Source organism: Myiozetetes cayanensis, unplaced genomic scaffold (genome assembly GCF_022539395.1).
Source record: "Myiozetetes cayanensis isolate MyiCay16 unplaced genomic scaffold, myiCay2020 scf4, whole genome shotgun sequence".
Classification (NCBI taxonomy): domain Eukaryota; kingdom Metazoa; phylum Chordata; class Aves; order Passeriformes; family Tyrannidae; genus Myiozetetes; species Myiozetetes cayanensis.
The window spans coordinates 49,074,420-49,101,654 of NW_026087631.1; the positions used below are offsets into that span (position 1 = coordinate 49,074,420).

A 27,235-nucleotide genomic window follows, 5' to 3' on the forward strand; every position below is an offset into this window, starting at 1 on the left:
ACAGCTATCTGTAGTTATAGTGTGTCCACTTACCTGGATTTCTGAAAATATGGCACAGTATTTTAATTTTTCTACTAAGTCACTTGAATAGCTTATCAGTAGACAAAAATGTGATGAAAACCTCCCTTTCTACCAGTGCTGGGAAAAAGTTCCTGTTATTGCAAGTTATCAGAATGTAAGGCAATTATTTTACTGCTTGTTATCTGTTCTAAGCACTAGAATATTCACATTTAGAAAGAAAATAATTTTAAAACTCAGTGATGGTGGTTGGATACTGTGGAGTATTTAAGGTATAGGAAATAGCCCTGACAGAGATAGATTTAAAGGCAGAATACAAGCGAGTTGTTTCATGGTGCATAAAAAATACGATTTGTCATATGCTGCCACCACATGCAGTATGAAAGTGGCAGCTACACATGGAATATGTGTATACAAAAAATTAAGTTTAAATCTGCATTGTAAAACTTCAGCTACATGTTCATATATATTTTTGCATGCTTAGGTTTTATCTGGTTGATTGGCTAATTTCAGTAATCACAGTGATTTCTAAATTGTCCGGTTTTGTCAGTCAGTATTATTTTCTAAGTGAAGCAGTATGATTAATGCAAAAAAAGGGTAGTTGAATGAGGGTAAAAGCTGCCTAAATTTGTGTAATTGTCCTGAAAACTATCTTCTACCATGTTTCTTTTCAGCTTTAAATGAACATATAGTTGGGTGTATGTATCTAAATTAATTCTGAAACATCCTGCACATTTAGTTATGTCAAATGCTTCCTTTATAGGGGAAAAAGATTATTGGGAAAATTTTAGATTATTGACTGTATTTCTTCAAATAATTTTGCCTCCCCTGATGGGGGGGGGGAAATGAAGTTTCTTTCTTCATACACTGTATACATGTGCTGTTTTGTGGTGTATGTACTAACTGTGCCTTTCTGCTACAAGTGATGTGAAGGAATCTGTGAGGCATTTTGCTGTATTTCATATATATAAGGGTGGTAATATTAAAATGGGAGCCCCTGGTGGTCTAGTGGTTAAGGGCACGGCGCTGTCACCGCCGAGGCCCGGGTTCGATTCCCGGTCCGGGACCCTTCTCCTTGGGCAGATGGAGCTCGTTAGCCCTTTAAGGCAATCCATCTACGTCCTGAGGACCTCGCTGCCACCGTCCAAGCTCGCTTGGCCCTGGCAGATGAACCTTAGGATTAAAGGGTGGGCTCAGTTCCGCGCACACTGTGTCTCACCTAAAAAATCCAATGCGCAGGCTGGAAGGTGGAAAGACCTTCCCCGGATCTTCGCCATTATTATATTATTATATAATATTAAAATGTTTCAAAGAGGATCCTTATCCTTAATGATTTTCCTTCCAAAACATAAGTTTTACCATGCCATGATCTTATGTGCCATGATTTCAATAGTGAATGTAACTGAAATAATAATCTGAAAAATAAAGAAAACCTCCAGAAAAAAACTAGCAGGCCTTACACATTTTTAAACATAGAGATACACCTTTGGCAATATTTAAAGAGATTCATAGATTGCGAGAAAATTTAGTTGATGCTTCCCTTGTTAGTTGCAATTCTCTGCCTTTGAGTTCCTTCCAATACACCTTTATAAATTGCAGCACAAGCCTAGGAAAGCTTCTGTAATTGACAGTAAATGCACTTTTCACTGAAAGGTAGTTTTATACTTTTCTAATTGAGATTTATCTCGTCTTCCACTGGAAGGCAGTCTTGTCTTTGTTTCATTCTCCTGCCTTCCGGTATTAGTTAGGTAGCTGTACCGATGATCTTCAGCTTATTGTAAAACAAAGTAATACTTGCACTCTGTCTGTAGTTGGGTAGTTTCTTCATGCATATATATCAGTGCTGTCTCCTTCTGATCCTTTCTGTAAACTGTCCTTGTACAAAATTACAGTTTCTGTGATACTTGTGTGTATTGTTAGGTTATGGGCTTTTTGCATCTGTGCCTCTCAGTGATACATTACTTGAAGGTATGACTTATTTGTGCTGTTGTTCAAGTAAGGATCTCTCAGCTAGTGGGATAGGGCACTTTTAATTTACACATATATATTAGACAGTTATGCATAGTTATATAGACTAAAATGATGTTTGGAACAAAACTACACCTCAGTATTATTTACCTTTAAAGGAGCTGAGAAATTGAGACTTAGGAGGCTTTTTATTTCAGTGATTAAAATAATTTGTGTAAATATGTATTTAGATTGGGTATATAAATGCAAACAGCATTGGAGATGACACCTGCAGTGTGTTGTGAGAGACAAATGTTAAGGTTTTGCCTCTTACTCTTGAAACTTGACAGTCTTGGGCTAATTAATTTTTGCTACCCTCACTGGAGGCATGACAGCAGCATTTAAATAGTCGTTCGCTTCTGTCTTTGCAAATAGAGAAACATAGAAAAGGATGTGAGGAACATGGGTGTGAATGATTGGGACAAAATATTAAAATATTAACAAGGAAGAAAGAAGATGATGTTTCAAAAAGGAAAATAGGAGTATTGGGAGGAACCCAAAGGAGATACCTGTGTAATCCTCAATGTAACTTTTTGCCCTTTGTTTCAGACAGGTGAGGGATCTAGTTGCTTTTCAGTTTGATTCTGTAAAGCAAAAAAGTTTTCACTGGGTTCAGCATGCTGCCTAAAGAGATGATGTACTTGAAAAATTAATTTAGGAAGGTTAAGTAGCCTTTGTTACAGAGGTCAAACTTGATGGGCACAACACCTCCTTCTGGCCTACAGATCTGTAAATCTATCGGAGTGTTTGATTTTTTTTCTTGTCTCCCTCTTGTGGAGCTGGAGTTTTGGTCAGTATGAACATCTTTCTTTCTGAACTGAAATACAGCTCTCCTGTAATCAAGATTGGTGATGGCTGAGTTTTAAGCCATTGACCCAATGTGATGGATGCATTTGGAGCTGGAGACATGCAGAGACAGGGAAGGGGAAACATGTTCAGTTAATGTCACTGCGTAACTCAGATACAAATTGTCTGTTTCTTTAGAATAATACAGTTGGAGATCTCAGAGAAATGTAGTTTAGTGAGATGGCTGATTTTTATTATTTTTAAATTGTAACAAGTGTAAAACAGTAATGTAAATGCATTGCAGTCATGAAGAAAGGCTGGGGGTGTGGGCAGAGAATACAGCAGCCTTTTCTTTCTCTGTTCTTCAGATAAGCTGTTACTGCTCAGCGTTATCCTTTCAGCAGTCCTTCATTTTTTTTCTTCTAAATGCCTTTGCTCCTAGTAGATTTTACTACTATGGAATGTACATGGACTACTTCTAAAATGATGCAATCTGACAGGAAATCAGTATTTCTTTTTCATACTAGATTTGAGGTTGTGATTGTCATAATCCTTGCCTTAGACTGTTAATGGGTGAATAGCTAATAGCGTGGTGACAGCTGTTAGAAAAAAAAAAAAAATCAATGGTTTGTTTAACCAGCAGCTTGACAGATAAGAAAACACCAATACCGTTTTGCTCCTTAGAATCTGTGCTTTCAGACGTAACCTTTTCAGATTCAGTACCTGGTTTTTTGACCTAGAGGAGTTTTCCTTGGTTCTGTCGGGTCAGCGGGGCTGATGGGAGGCGCTCGGGCGTCAAGCCCAAGGTCACAGCCGGACCTGCTGGCTGCGGTGTCCTGCACCCCTCGTGTCCTGCACCCCCCGGGCAGCCCGTCCCCTCTCGCTGTGTTCCCCGCAGCCTCACATGGCAATCCCGTGGGGCGCAGTTTCCTAGGCGGTGCTATTATAACACTCTACCGCAGTTCCATTCTGTGAGTAAACGCAAACTTGTCGTTCACCCCTTGCCCGCCCGAGCTGAGGGCGGACGGGCCGGGCGCGGGCGCGGGGCGGTCGCGGCCCCGCGAGGCGCGGGCGGTGCCGGTGCGCGGTCCGGACCCCGAAGTTGCCGGTCACGTGTGGCGGCGGCGCCAATCGGCGCGGCCGTGATGTCAGCGCTCGGCAGTGCGGGGATGCGGAGCGGGGTCCGGGCGCTCCGGCGAGCCCGGGCGGCGCCGCACGGCGGGAGCGCCAGGCCGGCGGCATGGACGAGCCGGGCATTCTGCGGCGCCGGGGGCTGCAGGTAGGGCCGGGGGGCGGTGCCGCGGCGGGCGGTGCCCCCGCCCGTCCGCAGTTTGGAAGTTGCCCTGCTCACCTGCGGGCGGGCGCTGTGCCGGCGGGCTCGGCGCGGGGGGACACCTGTGTGCGGGCGGGGCTGCCCTCGGAGGGCTCGCCCAGCGCCCGCCCGCGCTCTTTCTGTGAACCGGCGGGCGGGGGCAGGAGCGGCGGCGCGGTTCTTTCTGCCGGCCGCGCTCCGGAGCAGGGCAGCGGGCGGGCATTGCTGGGGGGAGAAAGTTTGTCCGACGCCCGACACTCCGAATGCGGCGCACTTTGTGACCCGGGAGGCTCTGGGATGACTTTTCTGCTGGCGTTCCCAAACTCCAGAAAATGCACTATCTCAAATGGAGTGTAGGTTATGACACAGTGTTGGTACCGTATGTTGTTTGAACCTTAGACTCGAGACGTATACTCTCTCAGGATGATGCTTTAAACGCTCAACAGTTTTTTTTTTTTTTTTCTGGAGCGTATTAATATAGAGCTTGTGACCTCCATCGCATACAGGGTGCAGATATTTTTTTAGTCTTTCATCAAAATGGAGCACCACCTCAAACTACATCATTACTGGCCATTGTTCAGAAAGCCCTTTGCTCAAGTCGATTTCAGCGATGAATGTACTTCCTTTCTTTTGTTTTCCTCAACATCCACAATTTCAGTGGGAGGAGGGTGAAGAGGAAAGCCTCCTTGCATTTGGGATCATTATTCATAAGTGATGTAAAACCCCTTAAAATGTTTAAGACGCACTAAACTTGCACAGTTTTGAGCTTTTTGGGAAGATGCCTTTTCTGATCAGTGCTTTCAACTTGGTGCTGCTCCAGTGTGACAGTTTCTGTTAGACAGATGACGGCAAGTCGGAGCCTGTAGCCGATGTTGTTATGGAACATACATAAGTCCTGGAACTCTCTTGGGCCTCTTAGTCTTTTAAGAATCCATTAACTTTTCTTTAACTTCTTGTGTGATAACATTGGCCTGTGGAAAGTGAATAACTTTCATAAAAAGATTTTGGTGCATTATTCAGTCCTTAATTCATAAATATTTTCTATTAAGTGATTGTAAAGTGGGAAGGAGGATCTCTGCTGCATGTTGAGACTCTGGATGACAGCTTTTAAAGGAGAGGATATAAAAGTTTCAAGAGGTATATCTTCACAGTCAAACTGGATTTCCTCTTGCTAAACTTACTGTAATCCATTCAGTAGTGTAAACTGGATTTCTGCCTTTTGACAAGAATTGAACAGCAGTCTGGCCTGATTAAGGGAAAACTTAAACCTTCATGTGAAAGAAATGCATCAAGTTCTGCACATGTTATTTATGTCTTATTTTCTGTAACTTTAACAAAGTAATTTTGAATGAATACCAGACTATTTCACGGACTTGCTTATGGTCACTTAAGAGTATTAAAAGCTACACAGTGAATAATCCCAGTACCAGAAAGGCCAATTCAGACTTGCAGTGTATGCAGTAATAAATTGTTTTTGAAGATGTGTACCTCATGACTGCCATTAGAATCTGGTCTTAGACTGGAGAAAATAAACTAATGGTCAGAAGTTTTCAAGTTGACATACTATCATCTAGAGAAAGATGGGAGGGGGAAAAAATCTTATTTACACTCAAGTTATGTTCATTAGACCTTTAAACTGAATCTGTCTTTTATTGTCCTCTTGCTCCCCTTATGTTTTTCTGTTGCTCTGTTTTTATCTTCATCTGTTGTCCATGCAACTAGCCCAGAGACTTTGTGAGCTGGAAAGCAGATGATTTGACATGTGACAAGGAGTGTTACTGCTGTTTAAGTTTAGTTAGTAAATATTAAGTCTCTGAGTTGTCTGCCTTGCTGACCTTTTGATTTTATAGTATATGTGCCAAAGTAGTGACTTGGCTATTTTATAGTGGTAGTATATGTTTTTACCATTTAAAAACCCCTCTAAATAATTCTCCTGCCATTGTTTTCTGTGGGAACTGTCCCCTCTTCTTTTTCATATGTTATTGATACTCTCTTTTGAAGATTGGTGAGTATATTCTGAAAGGGATTTAACAAAAAAAGGAAAAACAAAACAAAAATCCCCACCCCAACAAAACCAAAACCCCCCCAACGAAACAACACAAAAAACTCCAAAGCCAAACAAACTCCCGTCTCTCCCCCCCTACAAAAAAAAAAACAAAAACAAAAAACAATGAGGGAAGTAAAAGGATAAGATCTGAGTTAAGACTGTTCTGAAATAGCTGTCATCTTCAATATAAGGTCAGATAACTTCATATGACTCTGTCAGTTCTCTTGGTTAGAAGTAGAAATGTTAAAAGCAGGTAAATCTGCTCAAAGCTGTGTGCTTTCTCAGGTGAAGTTGCATTTAAATTAAACCAATCGTATAACAGGAAATAGCACATATTTAAATTAAAAGCCGAATTGGTGTAACTGCGGGGATTTTTCCTTTTTGTATACAGTTTGTTCAAAGCTTGATTTACAGGACACACACCATTTCCTTTTAGACGGGAACCTGATGTAGTTGTGTTTAATGCCATGTACCATCATGCTGTGTTTAAAAAAAAGCCAGGAAGTGGCTTGAATTGAATCTCAGAATTTAAGCCTCAAGTAAATATGTAGACGTGGATAAATCTTTTGTTGGGTTGATATGTAAAAGGTTTTTCTGGTGCTCAGGCTTCTGAGAGAAACTGAACCTTAATTTTGTTGCATCCTGAATACATACATCTAGTTAACAACTTACTACAACCTGTTTCTAGTGTCCAGTTACTTAGGTTGGTTGTATTCATAGAAGACTAAAAGCTTCTGAATCTCTTCTGAATCTCTCTGTGTGCTCTTTTTAGTGAGGAAATTCTGAAGCTTTAATTGTAAAGAATATTATATTTTGGTAAGAAACATCAGGATAAAATTGACCATTTCTTTAAACTTCTAAAATTTGTAAATGTAATTTAGTATAGGTTGAAATAGTTGTCTCTTGAAAATAAGTTTAAAAAAGATGAAAAAGCTAACTACCTGTTGCATATTCTTAATTACAGTTCTTGATTGCATTCTACCAACAGCCTGTGTTTGGTCTTTCTTCCGTGAATTTGTGTAGTTGTTCAGCCAAGCAGTGTTCTTTATGTTGCCTTAAACCAAGGACTCTGAACCCACACAATGGTGGACAAAGGTAGCACATACTTCCATGAATCTCTTAAGAAGGATGTGGGAATGTGGGAGAAACCTTATTGCCAGATGCAGCCAGCTTCAGTCATGCTTCCAGCACTGATTAAGATTTCACTTTGTGAGACAGATGGTTTGAGCCTTCACTTTTCCTTTTGCTAATTTCATTTCACCTCTAAGTGGATGGTAAACAGTGTTTGTAAATCTTTGGCTAATTACATAAGCTATTTTAATTAGACTTGCAGAGAAATTGACCAACAGCAGAAAAATTAGCTATACATGCAACCTTGCCAAGTGTCAAAGAAAATGCTGTGCTTATTTCTTTTCTTGTCTTTAAGTATTTACACACTTTTTTCCCCTGAAAAATTGTAGTAGGCAATTTAGGCTTCTTTCAATTCAGAGTGACTGCACTGTGTTGTTTGCAGAGATATGATTATAACCAACATGGAAAATTCTAATGGAGAATCTAATACATGCATTTCAGAGGGATAGGGTGTGAGGTAAAAATAATCACACAATTCCGACTTATTTCTGTAGAAATTGAAATAGGCGATGTAAATGAAAATGTGGTGTGAGTGTTGCTGTTTTTACAGAATTGAGGAAATCAATTTATACCAATTCCATATGTTTCTAGAAAAGATGGCAAGGGGCACAATCATTATGTAGCCTTGACTCTTCCTTTCTTCTGCCTCCAGTACAGCAAAACAGTTACCTTTTGTGGACAGATGTTTTGAAATTTGGTACAAAAAGGGTCCTTTTTGGTACAGAAAGACCTTTGCAAAAATGAAAACCTTACAGGTTTTTCCAAGTCCTTGCTTATTAATTCACCTAAAAATGCATCCTGAGAAATCAGAAAAAAAGGACATAATTTCCAAGGGAAAATGGCCTTATTTGCAGCTCCTAAACAGGTGAAGTTTCTTCATGAAAGTAATTCTTTTGAAATACTGAAAATTGATGTGTGAAGTAGAAGGGTGATCTGGGAAACCACACTCTACAGGAAAAGGAAATTAGGAGACTGTAACTATCTCTTTTGTGGATGCAGTTCATGCTTCAGAATGTGATAAAAATTGTACAATATTAATTGGACTTTGCCTTCTGTTGCAAACTGAAGAAAAAGGATGGAAAAGTCAGCTTTACAGATGAGGTTCTGGAAAGGTTTTTAATAATTTTCACTGATTTGAATGCTGTGTATATGAGTGTTCTCCTAGGCAAGAGGGACCTGATCCGTATTCTCTGCTGGTGTCCCTGTATTGGTGAAAATGGTTCTACAGTATGAAAGAGGAATTGTGCAGTTATAAATCAGGTCTAATACATGTGTCTGCCTTTTGGTGAGTGTGTGTGAAAAATGTCTTTAAGAGAAAGTCTGTGGAGGGCATTGAACCAGAGAAAAATTAAAAAAAAAAAAAAAAAATTGCAGTGTGCAATTTCCAGTAGGTTCAGATTAATCAGTTGAGAAGACAGCGTATATGTCTTCTGGTGCTGTATGGGAGTAGCTATGTATCTACACACTGCATTCATCCCCTGCTTAGTAGTTGTGTCCAGTTCTGTCTAACACGGGCCAGATTTGCAAACTAGAGTTCAGAACTACTTAAATTTTAACACTTGCTCTTTCATTTTATGAGTTTTTTGCATGAGCAACATACATAGATATAAAATGTAAAAAAAAAAAAAAAAAAGCCAAAATTTTGTATAATCTTGATAATTTTTTTTCCCCCTTCCAGATAGAGCCATCTTTGTTTTTTAAGTCATTCTACGCACTGTTGTAGGAAACAGGGCTTTTAAAATCTGGCTTTTTTGTAAGGGAGAGAGTGTGCAAGTTAGAATACATATTTTCTTTGCTTAAGTACTTATAAGCAGTGATAGCTACCTTTAGAAAGCAAAGGACCAGCCTTCTGAGAGAAGAGACACTGATGTAGAGAACAGTTTTTCTCTTCTCCTTAGCTGTTACTTGTGCAGGCCTAATAGAGTATACAATCTCTTGATCAGTTTATTCACTTTATTTTCCAGTCATTCCTGCATTGTTACATGCTTGTCAGTTCCTCTAAAATGCTTTCTGTCAGACATACTTTGCTATTATTTGAGCTATGAAAGCTTTTCTGAAAAGTGAAAAAGAAAAGAAAAAAGTACCCCATGCTGCATTCAGAGCTAAAATATTTGGCATGAGACCAAATTTGGTGTCTGTAGCCCATAGTGCACTTCTTACTATTACCTTCTGATAATTGTAACAACATTTCTTGATAAAGTCTACAGTATGTCACAAAGCTGAGTGACTGTTTTACATTAGGTTTTGAAGGCAAACCATAAACTTAATGTTTCTTTTTGTGAAATCCTTTCATGAGCTCAGTGGTGGAACCTGTAATGATTTGAACTGATCTTGGTTGTGTTCTAAGGGTCATAAAGAAAAGCAGCTTTGGTGTTCTCTATTCACTTGTCTCTATGCACTCCTTAGCTCCTGATCCTGAGTCACTTGGCTTATCTCCCTAATCTGCTTGTTTGGGGGGTTTTTTTGTTTGTTTTTTTTTTTTTCTTTGTCTGTTCTGTTTGTAACAGTAGGAATAATAGCTGCATGAAGGACAGTAACTTCTTATTGAAGCAGGATTGTTTTTTTTCAGTTCCATGGGATGTCCTTGGTTTGACAAATGGTTTTATTCACTTTGTCACTAGTAGTTTCCCATGTTTTGTTTTTGAAATTTTGTAAGAAGCTTCCTTTGAGTTTGATACAGTTTTGATTGTCATGCTGCTTCATCTGTCACATTCAGCATAATGATTTGAGATTTGTTTTCACCAGCTGATACACTACATTTGTTTTAAAAGTCTGAAGTTTTCCATTTTGTAAGTTAGCAGTTTTATCAGAATTGCCCACAGGCTTTGAAATGCTATTAATTCCTTTCCTATTAGATTGAATCACTACCCTTTTTTTCCTTATAACAGTGCCATTTATCCAGCTGAGCATTAATATTACATAAAAACCCATAAATTATGATTTTGATAAAAATATGATTTATGATAAAAATGATCACAAAGCAGAACACTCAATACTTCAGTTTCAGAGTTTATTTTGATATTGTTTTCTTCACTTTTTCCCCTTTCCCATTAGCATCTGCAACTCTCTTCTCTGTAGGATCCATGCCTCATCCAATGTAAATAAGAACAACATTGTTTCCTATCAACAACTCATGTCTTCTATAATCTTATTCAATTACTTTGTCTCAGTTTCTGCTCTTGGTTTCCTTTTGAATCCCTGTGCCTCCTCATTCACGTCCCTCTTGATTTTTATGTCTGAAGTTTAGTGCTCCTCAGTAGCATGCAAAAGTTGGGATTAGAGATAAAAAGGGTAATTGCACTCGATGTCTGAGCCGTTGAGAAAAAACAAGCTCTTCAGAGAGAGACTTTAGATGCTAAACTCCAAGTTTCTACAGAGCATGTTATGTTTGGAGTACTTTGTCCTTTTTGAAATGCCTTTGTTTTGTATATATTGTTGGCTTAGTTTGACAGGGATATTAAATAACACTTCTATGACATCTGGGTATCCTCCCCAACCAAGACACTATGTCAAAGCAAGGGAACATTTACATTGCAGAGTATTAAAAGATAGATATTTTTTTAGGCCTTACTATCAGAAATAGGAGATCCAGTTTAGAAGCACTATATCAAATTTTTTATCCTTCTGTAGGTGCTGTAAAAGAGAAAATTTCAAATGATCAACTTTCAGGGAGATGTTTGAGTAATCAGACTTACAGTCTAATCAAACTATTAGATGCTACTTAGTTAAAAGATGGGGTTGTGGCATTACCAGTAACTGGTAGTTCCTCTTACCAAACAGTGTGTATTTTCCGAATTTCACTTTTGGGTGTCTGGAGTCTGGTAGTTGTTTAAACTGTCTGCCTTGTATAATGGACCGAAGTGCATTGATATGTTTTGTGGAGATAAAAGTCACATTATAATTCTTCTGATATTATTTTAGCCCTGGAAAGCTAGAAATTAAAGTGTGCATATTTTTTGCATGTGTTTTGTATATATGAATATTCTTGGTGTTCTCTACAGATAAATGATGCTATATCAAATAGAAAAAGATAGCTGAAGATATTTTTCAACTAAGGAATATTCTTCTTTGGTTCCACAGTGTAACTGTCTCTTTCTATGTGAAAAGCAAGGGAGATGTGCTAAAAAGTGTATAAAGTCTGAGCTTGCATTAACTTCTGTGTGGAGTTTTTTGATGTGAAAAGTTTAATTTTACCCCTTTGCTTTAAATTATACCACTAGAAGGATACCATTTCAATTGCTCTAAAAAAGTCTAGTTGTACACAAGTTCTGCAGATACATTAGGGAATTTAACATTCAGAATTTCTGTGCAAAAGAACCTGAAAATATTCCCTTAACTCTTATGTTTTCTGAATACAAAACTCATGAGCACAGCTGGAAAATTCAGATTATGGGTGGAGAATTGATTTTAAGACTCCAGTGCCCCTTGTGAACACAGCTTTCTATTTTTCAATTACTTCAATTTTTTAAAAATTTTAGTAAAGGTAGAAAATTGCAAGAAAGGAAAGAGTAATATAAATGAAAAATTAAGAGCAAATGTTTATGACCAGGATAAGAGCTATATACTCTGAGTCTTTATTAGTTATGTCCTGTTTTCTCTTTCAGTTCTTCAAGACACAGTAGCTTGTTTGTCTTTTAACTATAAAGGGTTATCAGAGTTGATTTGGTGTAAGCAAAATAGTGAAGAAGTAGCTGTATTATTAGACTGTTTCTGTGACTGTCTGTCAGTGATAAATAGCAGATTTTAACATCCAAGCATGAAGCTGAATAGTGTTTTCGTATGTTGCCACTTTTGCCGTGAACATTTGCTCGTCATGAAGCAACTGCTCAAAATTGTTTTTAGGACAGGGTGGCCAAAATCTACAATTTTCTTGTGTTGATTGGCAACAGAGAAGATCTAATGGAAAGCATACCATGTTTATCACTGAGTATGGACTGTTAACTGCAATTGCTTGTGCTGTTTACAGTTGTGATAAGAGATTTAACTCAAAACAAATTTGTTTGTATCAGGTGGCTTCAAAGACCTCATTGTATTTCTCCCTTATCTTTTGAAGAGACCAGTGCCTGCTAAATCGGTGCAGCATCTTGATTGACCGTTAAGTTGGTTCAGTTGCATTTCTCAAATAATACTTGCCTTTCTTGTCTATGTTCCTGGGACTCTGCATAGATCCTCGTATTTCAGCATAGATTTTTTTCATGAGTCTTTGGAATTTGGTTGAAGTTGCATGCAATTTATCCTACCAGTAATGCCAACTTTGTTTTTCTCCTGTTTGTCTTTTGGTTTTCTAATTTTCTTAGGATCACTGCAAAATGCTATTCTTTTCTAACTGAGATTTCAGGTGAGGGCTTGCATATGTTTAAGCATCTGTGACAAGACTGTGGAAGAACAGATTTGAATAATGACAGAACAACCACCTTTTCTGTGCATCCATTTTATTTTCTTCAGTTCCTATGTATTTATTTGTGTGTGTTTAGGGCTGATGTCTTTTAATAGTTTCTGTTGCACCTTATGCTCCTTTCTTTAACAGTAAGAATGGAACATTCCACTTAGTCTTTTAGCATACCTGCACAACATAGTAGTTTGTGCTTTTTGATTACCTGTTTCAACCTAAAGATACCGTCAATTATTTCAGTATAATTTCTTTCTGATGTGAAGTATATCTGACAAATCAATACTAAGCTCTTCTGATGCTGAATCCAGTAACGGTGATCAGGCTTATAGATATGTAAAGTATGTTTTCCTGTCTTCAGACTCTGAGATAAAGGGAGAAGATCCAGCTACTTTTAAATGAGTGAGTTTCTGCGAAGGAACTTTTCTAGAAAAAAGTTCATATTTAAAGCACCTATTTTTCATGTATCTTCTCTCCAGCACCATTGAGGAAATGCAGTAATCCATGAGAATGCTGTCCGATATTAGTTCTTGTCCTTTTCTCCTTCAAATGTTCTTTGTTCAAATGCTATAATGGTTGTCTGTGTACAACAGGATGTGGTTAGGGAGAAGAGGGTAGTGCTATAACTAGCAGTGCTAATGGGAGAATATCTGGCACACTAACGTGTTAGACTGCCAAGCACTTCGAGGAAACCTGTTAGTTACACGTTTTTGTTACACAAAATTTAACATCTATGGCTGTACTGCAAGAATAGGATACAGGAAGTTGCTTTAGATGAATTTTTCCTTTGCCAGTACTTTCTGTTGCTGAACAGCTTAATTGGTGCAAGATTCAGTCCTGACCTTTGATTTATGGTCTCTTTGGGAGATAGTTTTCCATTTGAGTTGGTGTGAGGGAGTTTGTTTTCTTAGTCTTCAAATTTGAAGCTACACATGCACATCACTTTTTATTGACTTGGTTTCTTACCCTAGCTGTAAGGATTGTCTGATATACCATAATGTGACATTCTCTGTCAAGTAACTGAGAACTCACTACCTTTTTTTTTTTGTTTGTTTCAATTCCATAACTAGGTAGAAATCTTCCTTACTCACTATGCTTTGGCTCTGCTGTGAGATGGCTTTCAGCAGAAAGGTTTCCTGATCAGCCTGTGTATTGCACTGAAGTTCTAAATTTGGTCACTTGTGATCAGCATGAAATAAACATCTCACTAGTTAAAAGACAACCAAATCCAACCCACCCCTCCCTCACAGTAAACCCCAAAATATTTTATACTTTCTTGAATCTAAAGCTGAGAGGGAAGAACTGTGTGTTAGAATTTGTAATTTGTTCCTGTCTCCACAGTTTGTGTCCTGAATTGCCTACTGTCTGCTGGTCTGTTTTACAAAAATAAGTAATTTGAATTCAGAATACTTTAAAGTCATGGAGACTGTGATGAGAGAATATACTATGTTGTTTGTTACCTCTCAGGCCAGTGCAGGGGTTTGTATATATTTTTGTCTTATACCATATTGTCAGGTAAGTTTCAAAATTCTGAATATCTTCTTAAGTCCATCTCTACCTAAATTGATCCTCTCAGTTTTGTCATCGATCTGTTGCTTTATTTGCATGTCACCTTGAGTACCTGAATTTTTCCACACTGTGTATCCCATAAGTGTTGGTGAGTTTTCAGTATTGTCTCATATAAGCAGAGTCTGTTTTGCGATCTAGTTCTGTGAATTTTTGTGGGAATAGAATGTATGAAATCTCCATCCCTTTCTGCACATCCCAGCTACCCCTTCCTGCTTATGAAGTATCATATTCTTTTAATGAGTTTAATTAAACTTTATGAGAAGAAGGCTCGCAGTGCCTATAAAGACAATAGTCTTATTTGCTTTTTCTTGATAATTAAAAGCTGATTAACCAATCTGCAGCTGGAATACTGAAAACTTGAAACTAGTTTAGCTTTTCTTTCTCTAGATCTTTTTTTTTCCTCATTCAAAGTGTCATATTATTGTTGAAACAGGAATATCATTTCATTATCTCTTTGGTAAGTTGAGACACAGAGAAATTTGTTTCTTTGAGACTGTATGGCTACTGGTGATCTAGAATTTACTGATTGTGTCCTTTTACCATGAACTCATAACCTCTGAACAGACAGAACATCATAGAATAAAAGATGTCAAACTTTTATCTTCTGATACAGTTCAAGAACTAAGTATGCTAAGTATGAAATGACTGTAATACCTGTACAGACCCTAATCACCAGTAGTTTTTACCAAACAGGAATCTGATAGAGATGGCCTTGGTAACTTTCACAGATCTGTTCAACAGGTAACCAATGGCAGGAAACTGTGTGTATGAAGAAATGCTAATGCTGATGTAGTATGCTGACTTTGTGAATGGTACCATATAATTAATAAAACCATAACTGGATAATATGATGAATTAGTGTTGCAATGAATTGAAGTATTTTGTAATGTGATGTAGCAGTTATCAATATAATAAATTATAAGTCCCATGGGGACCATAGCAACACCAACGTGATGTGTAACAAGAGATCGTTTATTCCAGGAGTCCCAGCTTATACAGCAGTTTCAAATGCTGCCACGTCACATAGGTAACTTCTTAAGCCGATAATCCCATACAAGCATTCAACAGAGTACTTAGAACTACAACTCCCAGGATGCTTTGCAGCACATTGTGTAACCAGACCCCATAATGTGAATGACTTGTTTTTTTATCTATCCCACAATGTGTACTGCTTTCTTTACTACATCCTAAAACTTCTGAGCTGTCAGAAGTTGAATGATGTTCTTTGATTGTCATGGCCCCTGTGAGGCAATAGAGAGAAAAATCAGACCAAACACATCATATTCTAAAACAAGCTTTTTGTTTCTGATTTTCTTACTTTCCTTTTCATTGTATTTTGCTGTGCTCTCACAGCTGTATTTACATAGCTCTCCTAAGTAGATGAATGATAACAGAGTGGAAATGTAATGTTGTGAAGGACTTCTAACTTTCTCTTACAAGGGAAAAAAAGCAGTCTTTGGAGCATTTAAAAATATGCAGTGTAGTGGTTTGGTAATTGAATAGAACACCTGCATCTAGTATGAGACTGTAGAACAAGAGGTAAGTCACCATGTGTAAAACAAAAAACACTTCAGATATGATCTTAGCCATTACAGCAGGCCTTGGCTGTAAGCTTTGCTTCAGTTTAACTGCACTCAAATGCCAAGATGCTCAGGCTGGAGTGTAGGACGCTGAAGGATATGGCAGGGACTTAAGTCTTGGGTGGAGATCTATAATGAGGAAATAGCTCAGGCCTAGTCTTGGAGGAGAAAGCATGCTTCAAGATCATGATTCAAGGGTATCTGAGCAGGTGTTCTTCAGTATAGACTTGTTGACATTAGGATTTGTCCAGCTTGTTGCTGTGAATTTATTTTTCTTCATGTTATTCTACTAAATACTTGCAAAACTGTCTTGGATCAGCTGTTGTGTTCGTTGATGAATTTAACTCCTCTGTATGGAATTACTGCCACTTGTTTCTGATCCTGGTCTGGCAGCTAATAAAAAGGGAGCAAAAAAATCCAAGAGGTCTGTGGCTACTTCAGTTTTGAAGTAGAAATCTCTTCACATAAGACCACATGCTTGTGTCACTTGCTATTTTCGGTTGCTTGAATCTGGATACTGCCATATTCAGGAGAACAGCTATGCAGTTAATGGTAGTTGCTCTTTATGGAAACTGCTTTTAGTATCAGTATTAAAGCCTGCATGTTGTTGAATTAGCTACCAGCCTCTGCAGCCCAAACCATGTTTTCTCCTCTCAACTGCTTTCAGGCTTCTGTATCTTCATAAATAAACTATGTAATATGTGTAGTACTTGTTGCCCCTGTCTGTGTGTGTGGGTGTTTTTTTTGGTGTTGTGTGCGTTTGGTTTTGCATGGTTTTTCCTCCTTTCCTTTAAAGAAGTCTGTTTTCCTCAAGGAGGTTTCTTGAATTACTCACCTGTTAAATGAAATAAGTCTCTGACTCGTTCTGCTCCCTTGCCAATTTTCTGTATGCCATCTAGCTTAAAATACCTTACAATAAATGAGAATTATTTAGGATCATTCTGGTTTTCCTTCAGCTGTCCTTGTTGATGCAGTTTTATTTTGTCAACTTATAATTGCAACTGACCTGTTCCTCTGTAAAGGACACTCACCCTTCAAAGGTATGTGCTTTGCTGGTAATAACTACAGTTACTCTGAGTGCATAGTCTTTTCAGTGTGTAGATTTTTTAAAAATTTATTTTATATTTATGCTTTTGAACTGAAAAATGGCTGTATCTCTGTGACACTGACCCTGACCTGCCTTTTTTTTCCTGTGGTTTGTCTACCCTTTTTAGACAATCCTGCATGGAGCAGTATGTCAGCTGACATTGGCAGAAGGTTTCTGTTTTTATCAGCTGAAATGCAATGCTAGGGGCAGGATGTTATGATGCAGTGGAAAATCTCTGTGCATACAGTCTAATTAGTCTCTACCTGCTTCAGATGCTCTATATTAAACTTTTATATAGTGAAAGAACTTTACTCATGTTTATTCTATGCTCTAAATTCAGCTTTGAGGCGTTTTTTGTATGCACTGTCCCAACAGCTTTTTTAAATCTCTTGATCAATTGAGCCTTCAAGGTAGCTCTCTTCACATGTGCTAATGATAAACTTTCATCCCTACTTGGACGGTACTGCATCAAGTCTACCCATCTGATTATTTTGTGCTAATAAAATGAACTGTTGATATGCTCTGATTTAGAATATTGTTCTGGTGTATCAGCAGGACTGGTATTACCAAATGCACAGCCCATGTAAACACCTAATAGTCTGAAGACTTTCCTTGTCATAGGAATAATCACATTTATAAAAACATTTATGCTTCTGAAGTGATATCTGTGCTGTACTGGAATTTTTCGATGTGTAAACTGTGTTTGCCCCAGCTCTCAACTTCTCCACATTCTGGAGGGGAGACAGGAAAGGAAGAAAAATGCCAATAAGAGAAGAATTCCAAGTTCTCAATTTGATAAAGGATCCCATGTTAGGTGGGTTAATAACCTTAATACAAGACAAGGTAGGGCATGTGGAGATTAGCACTCTTGCTAGCTATAATGTTGAGATTAAACTGACCATACCATTGTTTCCAAACTGTGATAGAAAGGAGACCCTTTTCACCCATCCGTTTTTGACTATATTAAAGTTTATGTTAGATTATAATGGGAAGGGCATTGAGAAATTTAGGAAGATATTATTAAAGATTTCAAGAGTATCTCCCAAAAGGAGAGGTGATAAAATCACTTAGCCCTAGTGCTTACTGCTAATTTTAGTCAATTACATCAGTAATTTAATGGAGTATTATTTAAAGACATAACCATCAGCAGAAAAGTCTTCTGCAGTTGTAACCAAGTGTTTATACAAGTGTTGTTAACTAATTTTTCTGTAATGCTGGTTCTAATAATTAGGATTAGTTTGCTCTACTCCTACTACATTGGATTTGGTGAATTATGATATAGTCTTCCCAAGGTATCTGTAATCTTTGATTACTTCCAACAAATATTTCTGGGTTACAGAGCTGGCTCTGTCTGCATGGTGTCATGCTAAGAGTGGAAGCCTTTTTGTTAAGGAGATGTAAAACCTACTTTTATAAAAACTAGTTTTTAAAAACAGTCTTAATATCTTGAGAAATGCTTACCAAGTTGAGTAGAATTTTAGTTTTTTTTAAAGAACCCTGTGGATACCTTTGCAGAATTAGGAGCAAGTCTGTCTTACATTTGTAAAATATTGTGACTTATTTTTCAGAGAAGACTCCTAGAAGAATTGTGTATTTGTTTTGAAAGTGATAAAGAAAGAGTCTCATGAATTTTCATCCTCTACCTCCTGTGATGTGGAGCAGGCTCTTTACTTATATCTTCTCCCCTTCAGACACATACCTGAAATAGCAGACTGTAGAGTTCATGCTTGCTACTGTGATGAGAAGCTGTCCAAATTGGAAAGTTTGTGGAGAGACTGAGACAGAGTATTTAAAGTATCTTGGGGAGGAAACTAAAAGTAGGTTTTCTATCTCCTGGTATTCAGCAGGGAGAGGATTTTCAACCAGTATCTCATATCCTGGAAAAATCTTTCGTTGTGTTGTGTGGGATATGAACAGCATTGTGCAAATACCTTTTTTTCTTCCTGAGTTCGATAACAGTGTTCACATTTCATAAAACTTTACTTTTCTCTGTATATCCTTAAAAAGTGGTGAAGAGAGCACAACGCCAAGAAAGGAAACTATTCATGTTAATTCAAGCTCTTTGACCAAAAACAGCATTGTATTTTAAAACTAGGTAAAAAAACCCCAAACCACTCAACCAAAAAGGCAGTTAGAAACAAACCCAAGATTTACTCCGGTTTTACCTGGTTGGTAAAATTACTCAAACAACTTTGTGTTTTAAAATTGCTTCCTGCACTACCTTGATTTTTGGGTGTCTGTGGTAGTGGAGAATGTTGTCATTCAATTCTAGCAGAAGGCAGTTTTGTGCAGAAGTATTCTTGTTTATCGTTGAAGTACTTGGTTTTATGGCACTAGTGTAACAATTTCGGTGGTTTATTTTCTGGTGTGTTTTGTTCTTTGGTCTAACATGTTTTTAATATTAGTTATTACACGTATTCTCTCTTCCACCCAAGACTTTCTATGATCTACCTAAACCATCCTTCTTTCTTGTGTTCTAGTACTTCTGTAATGTTTGTAAAGTTAATGGGCATGCTAATTCTTGTGGTTGGTCTAGAGTTTCTAGGAATGGTTGCTTAATCTTCAGCCTCCTTTGTGGCAACTTAAATTATCTCCTGAAAATTCAGGTGCCATATTTGATAGAATTTGTCATGAAAAATAACTTTGAAATTTTTTTAATCTTTGAAAACAGAGCAAGTGCTGTTGTTTCAGGTGATTAAAACATTGCAAGGCTGTTTAATTGAAAGTATTTATTTAGGCTGTTGAGAAGTAAGGAATAAATTGAATTGCTTTCCTGAAAAGCTGTTTGTCCTAATACCTTAATTCATAATATTTCTTAGATGTGTTAGAGTAGCACCTCTTCCAGTGTGGCTTTATGATGTCTGAAGAATATCAAGAAGATGTCAGTAGAGGGGAAAATGAATATGAAAGAAAAACAAAACTGCAATAATCTGGTCTGCTGAAGCCTGAGGGGCAAGAAGACCAGTGAAAGAAATAGATATCTGTAATATTCTTTCCTTTCATTGTAGGAAAAGGAGTTAAATTTACTAAGCTTTTAGTTTGTAAGTTTTCAGATTATATGGTAAAGTTACTCAAAGTGTGTTTTTGTTGAAACTTTATATTTGTTTATAGTTCTGAGTATTTTTTGTACTTAAGCAGTTTGAATATGTACATAATTTATTTTAATCAGTGAGAGAGAACCACAAGAAAGAGCAAGAAGAGACAATCAAGTGCTGCATTGTTCAAAGCCTAGGAGACTGTCCTCCTTTTGCAAGTCCAGCAAACCTGGGTAGTTTTGAGATTGGCTGCAGTGAGGTGTTGTCCTAAATAGTTTTGCACATGTAATGAAGACTATCATATTTCAGTTTTTTTCAGTTGAATGCCCTTTCAGATTTTGCTGAGAGAAAATGCTTATCTTTTACCCATGTGAGCCTGCTATTTCTCAAGTTTTCTTGGCAAGGGCATTAATCTCTAGGTAAAAGACTCTAAGACATAAGGTGATTGACCTGTTGAAGGTCTGGATGAAGAATGTGAATCTAAAAAGTCATATGTTGTTAGAGGAGATTCTGCATTTGTGTTAGGGTGTGAATTCAGCTGGGTGGCATGGCTACTGGGTTGGGTCTTCTTGAGTGTAACTTCTTAAGTTGATATAGAAAATATTTATACTTGGGAAGACTGAAATGAATGTTTAATGTGTGCATCTAGAAGTGAAATAGGCATTTGTTCATGTGTGAATTTATAGGAGACTGTCATAAAATGCATATGAATAATATGTATATAAAAGCCTCACGAGGCTGCTACTTGCAAAAGCTTCATTTTCTTTCTGATATTTTTACAGTAGTATTACTGAAATTAAACTAATAAATCTTTTTCAAAGTTAGTGAAAGTACAGTTCAGTTAAATACTCTCCCTCTCCCTTCTCCAACATCCTCCATTCCATCCTCTCCACGATCCATTTCTCCCTTTTTTTCTGTTCTTCTTTCTCTTCTTTCTCCATTCACTGTCAGGAAGGGACGCCTCAGAAGAGTCATTTCAGCTCAGCACGTCACCGTCAGAGACTAGTGGAACCATCAGCTACAAAAGTGAGTGCCTTTATTGAAGGACCATGTCTAAAATGGGATGTAGTGTCAGCAGAGGATTTGTTGCTAAAGAGAAGCTCTTCAATGTGCTTAGTGTAGTTACTTTTACTCATCTGCAAATGATACAATCGGTGTCTCTAAGGGTGAACTTCATCACTGAATTAATTGATACTCAAGTGCAGCTGTTGTTTTTTAGCTTTAAAAAGTTGGGATGAGATTTCTTTTGTGTTTGCAAAGTGAAATAGGAACTGTATGAAATGTTCCACTTTGATTTTATTACTTTGCGTGATGTCTTTTCCTAAATACATATGCAATTCATTTGTCTCATTCTTAAACAAAAAGCTGTCATTGAAAAAAATTGGCAAGGATATGGAAAATAACTAAACACTCTTATTATCAAGCAATATGAAGCAATACAGAGTTTCAGAGTAAAAAAGTAGAATCAAAAGATGATATTAACAGATAAAATAGTACATGTTTGTTCATAATGCTGTTCCACCTTTTTAGAGATGTACTCAGAAAGCTTGATAGGTTCACTGAAAGTGATGTTATTATGGAACTTTTAAAATGTCCTATAATGGGTCTTTTAGGGGTCAATATTGAACTGTATTTATTTTTTGCTACTTTTTGTGAGTCCAGCAAGAATGAAACTCTGTATCCATTACTACTACCTCCCAGAAATCCAATTCTCCACTTTCTTGGAGATACTTGCAGAATTGATTGCAGTAGTTACATGTAACTATTGATGCAGGATGAAGTAGATCAATAGCAGTAGTTGGTCTTGAGAGGAAAGCCCTCCTTTTATATTGTGTCTTACATTCTAAATTAGGACTCCAGGCACTTACCAGACTGATTCTTTCTGCTGCTAAATGCATTGACTCATTAGGTTTTAGTTACGTTGACTTTTACTGTTCCTTTCAACATATCAACACTAAGATCTTTTGGGGAACTGGGGAAGGGCATTTTGGGGATTGCAGAACCAAATGTAAGTCAAATATCTATCTATCTATATCTATAACTATATCTATCTATATCTATCTATGTATATGCCTGTTCTCTTGATAAGCCACTTTCTCTGTGCATTAATGTACATAAGAATCACTCCAAGTAGTTCCGTCAACGTGTAGAGCCACAGGAAAAATGCATACTGAAGTACGGTTCTGTGGACATAACTGTGCTTGCTTTTGCTCCTTCCTCTTACCTAGTTTTTCTGAAGTTTTTCACCATTCCCCAGTGCCCTACTGTGCCTCTGGATGCACCATGTCAAAGGTAGGTGTGCTGTCAAAATCTCAATCTGGTAGCTACAGACTAACCTTCTCAGTTATTTGCACTTCTGTTTTTTTTGGTACAGAAAGATCAGAAGGGGTCTGGATTTCCAGTATCCTAAGCCACTGTCCTTTAGTAAGTGTCTGTGCTGCTTGGGGGAACATCCTGATGCACTGGGAGCAAGTCAATTAACAGCTCAGCACTGCTGGATACCAGCCCAGCATCCAGAAGCGGGCTGTTACCACAGACTACATCATACTCCACCTCCCCCCCTACAATAATTGGCAGCAGCTTGTGAATGACCATCTGCTAAGGAAAGACTCCTGAGCATGTCATAGGAACATAGATGTGGTTGAGTGTTTTGTTGAGATTAAAATGTGTCTGAATAGAGAAGGGAAAGGAAGAGAAAGAAGGCAAACAAACAGCACTGTTTCACTGCCAGTAGTGTGGGACAGAAAAGAAAAAGTGTAAGTTCAGTGGTCTTCAGGTCATACACATAATCTTCTCCCTCACTGTCCAGGCAAGAGAGTGGTGAAAACCCCACCACAGTCTTCTGAGTCCTCTTCTTGGATAGCATTTCACTGAATGAATGGTACTTCATCATGGCAAGCCTATAAAACTAACAGGCACCTTTACCCATCTGTACTGACAGCCATCCCTTCTCTCTTGTCTGGTACACATTTCTTAGTGAAGAATAGGTGCCATACTTTATGTCCTAGATACATATGCCTTTTTTTCTCACCCACCACCCTTGTTATGTTCCTGGAAGCAACTACTACAGCTGAAAGGATTGTATGTGCCTGGTCTGATTGAGGTAACTTGAGGTATTAATTTCTGTGTGTTTCCTCCTTCTTCCTGCATGCCTTTCATAGAATCATATAATCAGTCAGGTTGGAAAAGACCTCTGAGATCATAAAGTCCAACCCTTGATCCAACACTGCCGTGGTTACTAGACCATGGCACTAAGTGCCACATACAGTCTCATCTTAAAAACTTCCAGGAACAGTGAATCCACCACCTCCTCTGAGCCTCCTCCAGGCTAAACAACCCCAGCTCCCTCAGCCTCTCCTCACAGGACTTGTGCTTGAGTCCCTTCACCAGCCTGGTTGCTCTTCTCTGGACCTGCTCCAGCCCCTCAATATCCTTCCTGAACTGAGGGGCCCAGAACTGGACACAGCACTCCAGGTATGGCCTCACCAGGCCTGAGTACAGGGGAAGAATCACTTCCCTGCTCCTGCTGGCCAGACTGTTCCAGATACAGACCAGGATGCCATTGGCCTTCTTAGCCACCTGGGCACACTGCTGGCTCATGTTCAGCCTCCTGTCAATCAGCACCCCCAGGTCCCTTTCCACCTGGCTGCTCTCCAGCCACTCTGTGCCCAGCCTGTAGTGCTGCAGGGGTTGTTGTGGCCAAAGTGCAGGACCTGGCACTTGGCACTCCACCAGGAGCCTCATCCTGGTGGAACTAGACCATCTCTCTAGCTTGTCCAGGTCCCTCTGCAGAGCCCTCCTGCCTTCCAGCTGATAGACACTCCCCTCCAGTTTAGCGTCGTCTGCAAATTTGTTAATTGTGGACTCAATGCCCTCATCTAAATCATCGATAAAGATGTTAAACAGAACTGGGCCCAGCACTGATCCCTGGGGGACACCATCAGCGATCGGCTGCCAGCTGGATGCAGCCCCATTCACCAGCACTCTCTGGGCCCGGCCCTCCAACCAGTTCTTAACCCAGCAGAGAGTGTTCCAGTCCAAGCCATGGGCTGCCAGCTTTTCCTGGAGAATGCTGTGGGAGATGTTGTCAAAGGCTTTGCTGAAATCCAGATAGACCCATCCACAGCCTTTCCCTTGTCCACGAGGCGGGTCACCTGATCATAAGAGAAGATCAGGTTGGTCAGACAGGACCTACCCTTCCTAAACCCGTGCTGGCTGGCTCTGATCCCTTGTCCATCCTGCGTGTGTTGTGTGATTGCACTTAGGATGATCTGCTCCATAACTGTGCCAGGCACTGAGGTCAGGCTGACAGGCCTGTAGTTTCCTGGGTCCTCCTTGCAGCCCTTTTTGTGGATGGGTGTGACATTCACCAACTTCCAATCGTCTGGGACCTCCCCTGTGAGCCAGGACTGTTGGTAAATGATGGAGAGCGGCTTGGCGAGCTCTTCCGCCAGCTCCCTCATCACCCTTGGGTGGATCCCATCTGGTCCCATAGACTTGTGAGGATCCAAGTGGCTCAGCAGGTTGCTGTTTCCTCCTGTATTACAGGGGGTCTATACAGCTTTCTGTCTGTCTATAAGCTCTGGAGGTCAGTTTTCCTGAGGGCAACCTGTCTTACTGTTAAAAACTGAGGCAAAGAAGGTGTGAAATACCTCAGCCTTATCCTCATCTTTGGTGACTGTTCCCCCCATGTCCAACAGAGAATGGAGGTTTTCCTTGCCTCTCCTTTTGCTGCTGATGTATTTGTAGAAGCACTTCTTGTTATCCCTAACACAAGTGGCAAGATGGAGTTCAAATTGTGCCTTTGTCTCTCTGATTTTCTTTCTACGTGACTTAACTCTATTCCTAAACTCCACATGAATAGCCATCCCTTTCTTCAGTAATTGGTAACCTCTCTTTTTTCCCCTAATTTCCTTTAAAATTTCCCTGTTCAGTCAGGCTGACCATCTTCCCTGCCAGCTTGCCTTTGGGAACACTGGGACAACCTGCTCCTCTGCGTGTAAGACTTACTTCTTGAAGCATGTCCATCCCTCCTGGACCCCTTTGTTTTCAAAGGCTGTTTCCCAAGGTACCCTTCTGACCAGTCCTCTGAGTAGGCTGAAATCTGCCCTCTGGAAGTCCAGTGTAGAGGTTTTGTTGATGGCCCTCTTTGCATCCCTGAGTATTGAAAACTATTATTTCATGATGACTGTGTCCCAGATGGCCTCTGACCACCACATCTCCCACCAACCCCTCTCTGTTTGTGAACAGAAGGTCTAGTTGGGCCCCATCGCTGGTAGGTTCATTTACCAGCTGGAGCAGGAAACTGTCCTCTATACACTCTAGGAATCTCCTAGACTGCCTCTTCTCTGCTGTGTGGAGTTCCCAGCAGACATCTGGCAGGTTAAAGTCACCTACAAGAACAAGGACTGGCGATTTTGAGACATCTGCCAGCTGCTTGTAGAAAAATTCATTACCCTCATCATCCTGGTTGGGTGGTGTGTAACAGACTGCCATCAGGATATCAGCCTTGTTGGCCTTCCCCCTGATTCTGATCCACAGGCACTCGACCTTATTGTTACTGACTCCAAGTTCTGGAGGGTGGAGAGACACTCTAACATATAGAGCCACCCCTTCACGTCTCCTGCCTTACCTGTCCCTTCTGAAGAGCTTGTAGCCATCCATGGCAGCTCTCCGGTCATGTGAGTTGTACCACCACGTTTCTGTGATGGCGACCACATCGTAGCTTTCCTGCTGCACGATGGCTTCCAGCTCCTCCTGCTTGTTACCCACACTGTGTGCATTGGTGTACATGCACTTCAGCTGGGCTGCTGCTATCACTCCTAACCCTGACTTTCCTCCCTTAGGCTCTTCTCTGGAGAGGCTGGTTTCAACCCCTTCCCCCTTCAAACCTAGTTTAAAGCCATCCTGATCAACCCCACCAACTTATGGTCTAGAGTAATTTTCCCTTCCTAGATAGATAAAGCCCATCCCTTCTTTTGTGTTTGGACTATGTGCTTGGGCTCATGGAATCACAGAATTGTTCAGGTTGGAAAAGACCTCAGATGTCATCAAGTCCAGCTGTTAACCCATGTTAACCATGTTCACCACTAGACCATGTCCCCAAGTGCCACACCTACACGTCTCTTTCTCCAGTGCCTGGCCGCCCTTTCAGTGAGGGAATTTTTCCTAATACTCAATCTAAACCTCCCCTGGTGCAACTCTTTAGGTCTCAGGTCTGGGAAAGGTGATGTTAACCTGTGATCATGCTCCACTCAGGTTGGCCCAGCTGATGGAATGTAGGATCTGGAATCTGCATTGGCAGCTCAACATCTGCCCTTAAGTAGGGTGTTTTGGAGTAGGGAAATTGGCTAGTGATTATGGGACAAGTTTGCTGCTGTGCATGGAACACACAGGAGGTAGACATGAGAGCAGTGAGAAGGCTGTGTTCAACACCTTTCCTCAGGACTTTTGTACTGGACTACTACATGGACTGAGACTACTCAAGAGAAGGAATGAAGACAAATCTGTCCCTGCAGCAGGTGCTACAGCTATTTGTGTGCTGGTGGGAGGAGTAGCCCTGAGCAGATTTGGCTGGGGAGAAGTGTGGCACACTGTGCTGTGTAACAAGCAGGGGTGATACACTGTTCTTCACAGGCTCATCTATGTTCCAAGAGGTACTTGAGGCAATGTGAGATTCTCAGTGTCTGCCATTCACATCACTGTTTAAAGTAGAGTATGGAAGTGCTCTTACCACAGAGCCTGGTGTCTTTACCATAGACGAACTGTGTCTTTCCCTTGTATTCCTGCTTGCCCTTGATAAACTGCTATTTTCTGTCAGTCACCTTCAGACTACTGCAAGGCAGTAGAGTGTCATCAAAGTCCATCTATCCTGTTGAGTAGCATAACCTCCCTTACCAGTAGTTGCTGTAAAAACCTAATCAGCACTCTGCTTGAAGGAATCCGTTTGCAAAGCAGCTGATGAGGAAAGGCCCTTTCTATTACAGAGATGTGAGAAAGTTGGACCCAGTCATCTCAAAAAGCAACAGCAGTGCACCTGTCTCCCAGTCCTACCAAAGGCTTAACCTAAATACTCCATGTACCTCTGCAGACACGCAAGTGCTGTAAGTGCTGTTTTGGCAGCCCCCTCCACCAGTGGGGCATGCATGTCATTGATCATTTGTTCTTGGATCTCTCCTGATCAAAACTAGGAAGACAGAGTGGGAGTCAGCTGTGCGGATAATTCCAGAGGAGGAAGCTGTAGAAAAAGGCAAGACTGGCAGAACTTGTCCAGT

General features: G+C 39.7%; 1 protein-coding gene across 4 annotated transcripts in view; it reads left to right on the plus strand.

The window, feature by feature from the left end:
• Positions 1–27,235, plus strand: part of MAST4 (microtubule associated serine/threonine kinase family member 4) — a 269,784-nt gene that overhangs the window by 79,367 nt on the left and 163,182 nt on the right. For 2 of the 4 annotated variants that reach the window (XM_050330031.1, XM_050330032.1), the window contains one exon: positions 20,913–20,987. In XM_050330031.1, the coding sequence (XP_050185988.1) occupies positions 20,913–20,987 (75 nt within the window). Of the gene's footprint in view, positions 1–3,974; positions 4,091–20,912; positions 20,988–27,235 lie in introns of those variants that run through there. The other 2 variants (XM_050330033.1, XM_050330038.1) reach the window with 2 other exon arrangements.